Below are 10,805 nucleotides of genomic sequence, written 5' to 3' on the forward strand. Positions count from 1 at the left end.
TGAAACTACTGTTCATAGAATACACAGTACATTATTTTAACAGTATTTTTGCTTTTCTTTTCGATGATGAGCTTATGAGTTTGACATGATGTCTTGGAAGATTGTCTATTGATGCAAATAACGCTATCTTTTATCATTTTAATCTTCATAACTTACATAAGAGGTCTTTTAAAAGGTCACCGAATGACCTATTTATTTTTTGTCCTGTAGGTCACATAAACACTGGATACTCGGGCATGAAAATATATATATTTCATATAAAAGGATTTTATGAATGTATTTGTAATATTTTTACAATATTTTATATTTTTTTCCCGGACATTCGAATTTCCCACAAATCATTGCGCTAGAAATTACGACGTTGACTTCCGGGTTCCGGTTTCGTACTTGTTTCGCTCACCAAGACTTATATATTAATTTATCTATTCTCCTGTTGAAAAGATGCGGTGGTTTGAAGGATCTATCCCAGCAGCTATAAACTCAGCCAAACAACAAAGATCTGTCTTTGTTATATTTATTTCAAGTAAGGAAATTGGTGTTTTTTTCGATGTTTTCCTCTTACATGCACAGATCCAAAACAACACATGCTCAAAATTTTGCTACATCACTCAACAAAACAAACATTTTTTGAACGTTTATTTTTGCCCATCTTTATTTTTAACAGATCTGTTCATTGTTTGCAAAATGTTTTGAGTTGATCATGGAAAATACAACTCGGTACAATCTGTTTGCGTAAATGTGGCCGCTTTTGTTCATATGTTTTTATCTCGACCTAATCTAGACTTATACAGACTACATCATACCATGGCTGTATTAGTGAGAATACATCCATGATCATACATGGTGATGTATGAACAAATTTAATGGCAAATTTCCGTCACCGAATTCACATGGTTTTTGCTTTCGTTTTACAGAGGACGATGAAACCTCGAAGAACATGTCAGAAACCTGGGAAAGTGAAGGTGTCACTGGCATATGCAATGATGCCAATATGGTGGCAATGAAATTATCTGCTGAAAGGTAACTCTTGTCTCACATCTGTTTATTTATTAATATTGTTGACAGTTATTTCTGTATACTCAGTGCAGTGTTTTCCCCAGGTCTTAAACTCTAGGTGCCTGAGATAATGGAATCTGATATGAACATAGACATATTATCATGATATGCATTCTTACATGTGTGTAGTACTACTCTACTATAATAGTGTACATATTATATATTAGCATTGTTATTCATATGATGTTTTAGATTTTAGGAAAATGAATTATCATGAAAAATTCTATATATAATCTTTTTTGACTTCTATAATTATGAAAACATGCCGTTATTGTATGCTGATATGTTAAAGGGGCACAGGCTGAGTTTAGACAGTTTTTACTTTAGTTAGTAATACAAAATACTTTACATAAAACTATGGCTAAACTAATCAAGTATAGCGTTTACAACGATTCATGTAGCCATGACGTGTCACTTTTTACCAACCATCCAACTCGTGTGTTGTTCATGTAATGACAAGAATTTCCTCAGATTTGGTGATAGGTACCAACAATTATGTCATCAAATCTTTCATGTATTATATCTAAATACCAGGATTGAGTTATACCAGTATCAAGTAACGAATGAGTGTGCTTCAGTAAGTAGAATACAATATGTAACACTTCGTAGGCAACAAAAATTGCATCCAAAAACCGTCTAAACTGAGCCTGTGCTCCTTTAATTGTGTATGTTTATTTTTAAATAAATGTGAATTTTTTAATTTTTTGTCTCTTTGCAGTGAATCCTGTAAACAGTTCTCCCAAATTTGTATCCTTTTCACTTCTCTTAGGACTGTGTTTCCATGACGATGTTGGTTGTCTGGATTTATCATCTATCTAATTATTACTACTTTTTTATATCTTAATGTATTATCTATCATCTTTTCTCTACAACTTACTGACTCATACACATGATTCACATACACTTTTTGTCTGTAACACCAACATTATCAACCATTATCATAAACAGTGTCTATCTCAGATTTTGTCACTTGAAGGTAGTACTTCAACATCAGAGTGTTGGAGGAGGATAATTCTCTTCCTTCTGAGTGAATTTTTGATACTTTATAATAGAAGGCTGCTAACCTGAAAAAGATCTTTGTCTGCTGCTGACAAAAATCTTACCAACATTGTTATATTTCATCAATTTTTCATTCACTTTGATACTCCTTAACTCAGTCACTTTGTACATGAATGGTTCACTTTGATACTCCTTAACTCAGTCACTTTGTTCATGACTGGTTTACTTTGATACTCCTTAACTCAGTCACTTTGTTCATGACTGGTTTACTTTGATACTCCTTAACTTGCTCACTTTGTGTATGACTGATTTTTTCCATGATATTCCTTAACTCAGTCACTTTGTACATGACTGGTTTACTTTGATACTCCTTAACTCAGTCACTTTGTTCATGACTGGTTTACTTTAATACTCCTTAACTTGCTCACTTTGTGTATGACTGATTTTTTCCATGATATTCCTTAACTCAGTCACTTTGTTCAGACCCCGTTGTTTGTATGCCTGTGTCATTTTTCATTGGTAACAATGGTGTTCCTCTGGAAGTTGTTGGGGGACATTTATCAGTAGAAGAATTTATTCCAAAAATTGAAAAAGTCATTGAAGTAAGTCTTAATTTATTCCTTTTTGATAATTTTGTTTGAACCATGTGCCTATGATAGTTGGTTTTGTCTCATGTGATTACCCAGTAAATGTCTCAACCATTTTGAGTCTAAGTTCAGTATTCTGCTGATATGCATTTCTGACTTTTCTATGTTTGTTGACAAACCCGATGTGTGGCGTGGCTCTCACTGTAACACTTACCCATTCCAAGTTCTGACTACCATGTGGAATTTGCATACGTGACACTGGAGTTTATTTGGGGGGAAAAAGTATTTCGGAAGTACTAGTAATTTAAATATTGGGTCTGAAATAGCATTGTTTGCACGTCCTTGGTTACAAGTTTTCAAGGTATAATGTGTTTGTGAATAATACAAGTACTGAAATGTAAACAAAATATGTCACTGATCTAATGATTGAAAGTGACAAAATAAATGACAACTTTTTTTTTAAAGATGCACAAAAAATCCTTGGAGACTTCCAGTGCTGCACCACCACCACCACAACAACCTGCTGCAGCGGCAGCAGCAGCAACCACTTCTACTAGTCAAGAAACAACTTCAGCAGAGCCGCTGGAAGACAGGGTTGCCAAAGCTAAAGTTAAGATTGATGAAAAAAAACAGATGAAAGAAGAACAAGCCAAGCAGGTGAACATACACATATATAATTCTAAATTCTGTCTTGAAGAGACTGTTGACATACCTTTCTGAGATATAATTATATATTATTCCACAATATTTTTCTTCATTCAGCTGAGAAAAATACCGGTGACCTATTCTTTGAAAAAGTCATTGAAAATCTTGGAAATTCAGACAATGAACAAACCTTGACTGTAACAATACACCACCAGGGGTGACCTTATTATCCCCTTCCCCTTACGGTGGAAATGGATGAGAAGAGCGCCCTCAATGGCTGATATTTCAGTCTACAACAACACCAGTACATGAAATCAATATTGTTGCCATAGGATAAATACACATCTTTCTCTGTTGTTTTATATCATTTTATTCACGCATCCAGGAATCAATTAGGAAAGAAATGGAAAGAAGAAAAATTGGTCAGCAAGTCCAGGTGGCGGAACAAAAACGGAAAGAAACCGAAGCTAAACAGGTAGCAGATGAACTGAAAAAACAACGGGCAGAAGACAGGGCTGCCAAGGAAAGAATACGACAACAGATTGCTCAGGACAGAGCAGAGAGAGCTGCAAGGATACAACAGGAAAAGGAAGAAAGAGAACTAATGAAAGCAGCAAAGATGGAAGCAAAGAAAGCTGAACAAGAAGTTGTGAAGCAACAACAAGAACAAGCTAAAATGTAAGTTGTAAACTCTCCCCTCTTCTTGGGTCATCTTCTCTCATCGGTATTTGATGTTCACTCCTACTTCTTCATGGTCTACATGTATTTATTCCCGTCCTCTGTTATCAGTCATACAGTCAGTGTTGGTTACCCAGCCTCTTGCTGTTGAGGGCTACACCCCTCCAGCAGAGTCGGGGAAAATACAGTGTCGCCGATTGTGATAAGATGGCTGCACGGAGAGCTGACCCATAACATGACCTCTGTACATGTAGTAAAATCATATGGTGGCAACTCTACCAGACTCTGCTGGGGGGGGGGGGTGGTGTAGCCCTCAACGACAAGTCCATCACACAGTTTGCCTTCTTTGATATTTGGTTAGGTTTTCAAGCAGTGATCATTCCTTCGTGTAAAGTGTATATTTTCTACATTTGCCTACGTCAACTTTGTAGTCATGCCATCAGAAACACAGCTGATCAGTTGAACAGTGACAGAAATCTCAAAGCTTCCAAATATCAGAAATTACAAGAAGAGAAAGAAACAGCCAAGAGAACTGCTTTGGAAACAAAACAAGCTGCTCTGACATTGGCTGAACAAGAAGCAGCAAAGACCAGGATGTAAGTACACTGCCCTCTATAGTTCAAAGTTGCCTACAAACTAGATCATCCATTTAAAGGGTCACAGTCCAAAATTTTTTTTTTGATAAATATAATTTGTAGAAAAAATCTTTCTGTATTGATCAGATTATGAAAGCATGTCTAGTTTAAAAATATTCGATGACTTGGTTGAAACAACTAATGCAATTCCAGTTTGAAGCTGTTGTGTAGATGGAGATTATCTCTCTGAATTATGTTATGACGACATCAAACTATTGGACATTACAATAATTTACATGATGTAGCGATAATTCAAAAATGTTCCATTGATAGCATTAAATAATAGAACAACTTTTCTTATGTGTTACTTGGTTTTGGACTGTTTCCCTCTAAATACCATCAATGAAATGAGAAATTTGAATGATTTGTTTTTATTGCCACATTTAAACATTCTGAGCTTTCACACATTCAGTAATTCTAAAAGTCAATGTTTTGATTACAATCAAATATGACAAGAAATTTATATTCAAATAATGTAAAAACTGTCCTGTTAAAATACATCTGCTAGAAATTCAACGTGTATGATGGCAATAAAAGTTTGTCAAATTTCTCAAAAGAGGTATCACTTGGAGGGTAGTGTACTTTTCATCTTTCATGTGTGTGTGTGTGTGTGTGTGTGTGTGTGTCTGTCTGTCTGTCTCTGTGTCTGTGTATGTGATGTATATGTGCATGCATGCATGCATGTGTGCATGCATGCATGTGTGTATGATGTGTGTATGTATGTATGTATGTATGTATGTATGTATGTGTGTGTGTGTATGTATGTATGTATGTATGTATGTATGTATGTATGTATGTATGTATGTATGTATGTGTGTATGTATGTATGTATGTATGTGTGTGTGTATGTATGTATGTATGTATGTATATATTGTATACTGTGTGTGTGTGTGTGTGTGTGTGTGTGTGTGTGTGTGTGTGTGTGTGTGTGTGTATGTGTATGGCTGAATAGATGGATGGACAGACAGATGGATGTATGTAAATGTGTGTATGTGTCTCTGTCATGATGCCTATAATATATTGATATTGTTAAGTTACCCTTGTGTCCTAGTTGGTGACATATGGACACAGGTGATATACTGATTGTATGCTGATTGGCCTCCACAGTCACAGATTATGAAGCATGGCCAAAAATGCAAAATTTGAACCACTGAGTTCACCGATTATGTGGAGAATGCCTGCCAGGCTATCCTTCAAAGGCTAATGAAATACCTATCTTGGGATGCACAACTAGTCAGACAATAGTTATTGTACCTGTATAGTTTGAGGTCCAGTCTCATATTTCTTGCAAAAAATTCTATTGGTCATGTTGAATGATTTCATTGTCACTAAAAAAAAACACCCTCGAAATTGAGCAGGTATGTAGAACTATGTGGTCGTGTTATCATGACAAGGCTTTGTTTTCACTCTTACAGGGAGTCTACTCGCATTCAATTCCGGTTACCTGATGGCTCTTCCATCATGCACACATTCCCCTCTGAAAGCCCGCTTGCCACTGCCAGAAAATTCCTTTATGATGTGAGTATATGAAGATCTTGAATTCATGTGTTTGAAAGTTGTTTCTAAATCACGCAAGGGTAGCAGTTTTGATTTGTTTGCAGAGATATCTGTTTATATTGTTGCATGTGTATCTTTCTGAGAATTAATTTCTAAAGAAAATTTAATTACTTAGACCTACTGTATACTCTTCTTTACAGAAGTGATATTAAGCAACTTAGCTGGCCAAGTAAACCTGATCTATTGAAAACAAAGTAAATTGTTGTTGATATTGACAGAGGGCGCTATTAATCTGAACTGGCAGCATCAGTATTTCAAACATGAAAAGTAATGAATTATAGTGGGAAAGTAATGAATTATAGTTGGAAAGTAATACATTGAAAGTGGACTGTATGTTAACCAACAGTGTTTTGTATTCCTGGATGACATTATGAGATAGTAACCTCCCACTCGTACCATGTTTTAATTAAAAATGCATTCGGCGCATACATTCCATTGTTGTAATTTTAAAAATCTAACATTTATTATTCTGTTAATTTCAGCACATTGGTAATACCTTTGGTCAGTTTACTTTGTCAGCCGCGTATCCAAGGAGACGGTTCTCAGAGACAGATATGCAGATTAGTCTGTTAGACCTTGAACTTGTGCCATCAGCATCACTTATTGTATTACCAGTAAGTTAGTAATTATTACATCATGGTGTTGGTATATTCAAATCAAAATAATGCAATAAACCTATCTGCTCAATCAGAATGGAAAGTTAAGTGGTTATCTGATATGCATGTTTGGGTGAAGTAACTGATAAATGGATACAACTATTTCAGGTGAAATATTCTTGACCTATGTGTACTGAAAAATTGCCCTGGACAACCTATGTTTGACCCTGGCCTTTTTGTAGATCTGTGAGAGTAGAATTCATACATAGCTTTTTCACCTATGTTTGACCCTGGCCTTTTTGTAGATCTGTGAGAGTAGAATTCATACATAGCTTTTTCCACATGCACCATGTCTTAGTTATGTGCATCAGCGAGTTTAAAGGTCATTTATCCCGGTTGTATTGGGAAACAAAAAATTTATACCGGACTGGATACTCCAGAGACCCTACAGTTGGAGGATTTATGGCTAAAGCTTGTACTGTCGTTGTAATCTCAAAAAGACATCAAATGTTTTACTCTGTTTTGATCACCAGGGATCAAAATCCTTACCCAGACCTAATTCTGGTGGTGGTGGCGGTATCTTCTCCCTCATCTTTGCTCCATTCATGTGGATTTGGAGCTTTGTGGTCAGTATCTTCTCATCTCCACCACCGATTGAAGACACATCTGCAGAGAGACAAAGAGAAGAGGAAACACAGAGACAACAACAACCACAGTCAACTTCACAAGCATCGTCGTCATCATCATCATCACCCAGACCACAAGAAGAAAACACGAGCAGACCAGCCAGACCAAAAAGGTAATAATTTAGTTGTTGGTTCTCAATGTGTCATGGTTCAGATAATGGCTTTAGTCACTAGAGAAGGGCTGCACAGAATACCCTACATAAGGAAAAATGAAGTCTAAAGTATTGTGTACTGATTGATAACAATTATGGCTGTACTTGAAGTGTGCAAGCCGGGAACAAAGTACACCCAGAATAATTCAAGTTCCTAGAAATTACATTCTTTTGAAAATGAAATGAACTGAAATATGTGGAGTGATTGAGAATGCTGTCAACTTTAGCCATTGAATACTGTAAAATTAAATGTTTTAAAGGAGCCAACAACCCTTTCTAGACAGTTGCCCCAAGTCCACTTCAAAATCTTTTTCACAATATCACTCCTAGTGGCCAAACTATACAAATCTTTTGTCTTTTTCATAACCTGAATGTCATGAAGTTATCTTTAGGTTTGATTCATTTCAAGATTAGGAGTAAAGTGGAAATATTTTGCATATCGTAAAATAACATAAATTTGTACTTCATATTACGTAATTGCAAATATATTCTTTTGACTATCAGCTAGCCACCTCACTTTCTCCAGTCTTCATTTCATTCTTGATTAATAGCTCAATCAGAAAAAAAACTAAATTAAAAATGAACAGTGATTCATGAAAATTGTGGTTCTTTTTGTAATAAACCTGTCATTTCATGGCACTGTGATGTTAGTATAAAATCAAACATTACAATATATTTATGATATTTAATAAACGACATTTCCTTTACACCATGCATGAGCCAGAACACAAAATGTGAAATATATACTCTGGTCGTTCTACGTCACAACAACGCATGTCTATGTCACTGGTTTTGCTGTGTTCAAAATAATAGTCAAAACATTCAAAATTACCATTACTTTCCCCGATTTTTCTTTGACATTACTGGCACTGGTATAATTATGTTATTCTTCAATATTTTTCTTCATTCAGCCAGAAAATACTTGTGACTTAAGGTTTGTCACTATGATTTGCTATGAAGGCCTCTTAGGTCACTCATATTTTTCTTGGCTGAATGAAGAAAAATATGGTGGAATAACATCTAGTTATTTTGTTGTAGTTCTTACATGAGAAGAAGAACGGCACCAAACCAAGGAAACGTATCAAGACAAGAAGGTAACATACATAGGTTTTCCACACACAATGAAGACAGTGATGATGAGAACGCTACATGGAACGGCAATTCAACTCAGCAAATGTGAGTTGTGTGTGTATCAAGACAGCCTACAATGAAGGGGAGGAAGTTGAATCCACCACCTACAAGCATGCAATATGCTTCTACTTCAACTTCAAGACAAAACTGGGAACTTTTTTGAACATACCTAGGTGGTCCATAACTAGGATGTCTGCACTTCAATGATAAGATAGGGATGCTAATTAATACCCACGATTTGTTATTGATTTACATTAACATTTGCATAATTTACATACAAGTTTACTAGACTCAAAGCTGGAACCGTGTTTGGTTTATTCTCCTCTGGGATCTTTCCAGCACATTTTTTAACTAGTTGTACTGTATGTATTCAATATGTACAAATCACTTGATCACTAGTCCCAATATACTGGTCATGTCTGCATTCCGACCATTCAGTGTAGCCACTGTTGTTTGAAAGCTTATTGAAAGTTTATGATTTTACTGCAGCTAAATCCTGGACTAATACATTTAATTGTCAATAAAACATACTCACAGCCATGCACTGATAGTCAGAAAATATTTTCTGCATTCTCTCTTTTTTTTTGTGGTTGAAAATATCAATTTTGATGGCCAACATAAAATAGTTATCAGTTCGAAAAGATTGGTTATTTGATGTTCTTATTACTACAACAGACACAGACTAGTCCTAGAAGTCATTTGTGTTCTTGTATTTAAGGTTCTGTGATAAGGAACTTTTGTAATAGTTAAGTCTGTCTGTCTGTCTGTCTGTCTGTCTGTCTGTCTGTCTGTCTGTCTGTCTGTCTGTCTGTCTGTACCACATCATTAGTATCTCAATGACTGCTTGATGAATACTCAAATTTTGTACACAAACTGTATTATATCTGAAATGCAGAGATCTGACAAGCTATTTGTGTAAATATATGCATATTAATTAGCTTAATTTGCATATAATTATTGTGGATACTTTGAATAATTATGATGTCTGATGTCGCTTCCTGTCATGTTTTACAGTTTCTCTGCTTTTACAGCCATGGTATTTTACTTGGTAAAAGCAATCAAACCTACATATAAGCACCATACTGAGCTGAGTCAGTACCCTGGGCACTTTCACCATAATGTTTTTTCAAAGTGGGGGTAGGACCCTCGCAGAGACACCCCTCCCCTGCAATGGGTGAAACTTACAAATATAGCTACAAAAGTACTGTGCCCTTGCGTGAGTGAGGGCGCTAATGCACTCACATGTACTGTTGATCGTGACTCTAAAAATAGTAAAGTTACCAGTGCTAGCATTTTGAATTTGTGCTGTTATTTTCTTTTCCGTGTAGATATTACATTTATGATCGATAGATTAACAGAAAATATTCAACAATTCCTCATCTGTAATATATATATATGATCAAACACATCTAATCAAGTGATTTGTGTAATGCCCTCCTTCATTACACTTTAGTTATTGATCATTAAGAGATAGCAAACTTATTGAAATTCTTTTGGTATTCAAATGTTATGCTGTCACCTTTGCAATGGAGAACAACACCCAACTGTACGTGAAGTCTGATACCCCATATGTTATATAGCGCCCTCTATTGGCTGCTTTGGCCGTCACTGATCAAATCCGAAATGGAGGGGAGCTTTGTTTTCTGTATGCTGTATGTATTGAAGTCAGAAGGCTTATTATGTATGACAACAGAAAACAGTATTGAGAATGTTTAACAAAAGGTCATAGTATTGTACTTGCACAGTTTCTCTCGATTGAATTTGTAATAACACAAAACTTGCCCCATGTATTGCTGGATGTCATGAATTGATTTTCTGATACATGTGAACACTAATTTCATGTGTTTTTCTCTGTACAGAAGTATTCTGCAATAAACATACATGCTCTTCAAGTTTGACATGACATCTGGTGTTTCTTGTGTGTATGTGTGTGTGTGTGTGTGTGTGTGTGTGTTGGGAAAGTTGGGAAAATCTATTTTCTTTCAAAGTAACTTTACCTATAGTTGACTTGATAATCTGCAATGATACCATATTTTATTTGATGTCATCAGTGTTATCATTTATGACCATGTCTCCAAATTGG

The 10,805-nt window shown here is 35.6% G+C and overlaps 1 protein-coding gene across 2 annotated transcripts; it reads left to right on the plus strand.

The window, feature by feature from the left end:
• Positions 1-381: 381 nt before the first annotated feature.
• LOC144447306 (UBX domain-containing protein 4-like) lies at positions 382-10,601 on the plus strand. Of its 2 annotated transcripts, XM_078137234.1 has the most exons (11): positions 382-523; positions 915-1,020; positions 1,775-1,803; positions 2,539-2,657; positions 3,108-3,299; positions 3,673-3,965; positions 4,397-4,561; positions 6,016-6,118; positions 6,640-6,771; positions 7,287-7,552; positions 8,630-10,601. In XM_078137234.1, exons 1-11 carry the CDS (start codon positions 442-444, stop codon positions 8,769-8,771), a joined length of 1,629 nt encoding a protein of 542 aa, XP_077993360.1. In that variant the 5' UTR covers positions 382-441; the 3' UTR covers positions 8,772-10,601. The 2 variants fall into 2 exon arrangements, with proteins under 2 accessions (XP_077993360.1, XP_077993361.1); XM_078137235.1 differs by lacking the exon at positions 4,397-4,561.
• The last annotated feature ends 204 nt before the right edge of the window (positions 10,602-10,805 follow it).

Source organism: Glandiceps talaboti, chromosome 16 (assembly GCF_964340395.1).
Source record: "Glandiceps talaboti chromosome 16, keGlaTala1.1, whole genome shotgun sequence".
In the NCBI taxonomy this organism is placed as follows: domain Eukaryota; kingdom Metazoa; phylum Hemichordata; class Enteropneusta; family Spengelidae; genus Glandiceps; species Glandiceps talaboti.

Excerpts from the sequence above, each read along its gene's own strand:
- LOC144447306 (XM_078137234.1), top strand. The coding sequence starts at position 442 with ATGCGGTGGTTTGAAGGATCTATCCCAGCAGCTATAAACTCAGCCAAA. Across the intron at positions 1,804-2,538 it reads TAAACAGTTCTCCCAAATTT|ACCCCGTTGTTTGTATGCCT; the intron begins GTATCCTTTTCA and ends CACTTTGTTCAG. Across the intron at positions 4,562-6,015 it reads GAAGCAGCAAAGACCAGGAT|GGAGTCTACTCGCATTCAAT; the intron begins GTAAGTACACTG and ends TCACTCTTACAG.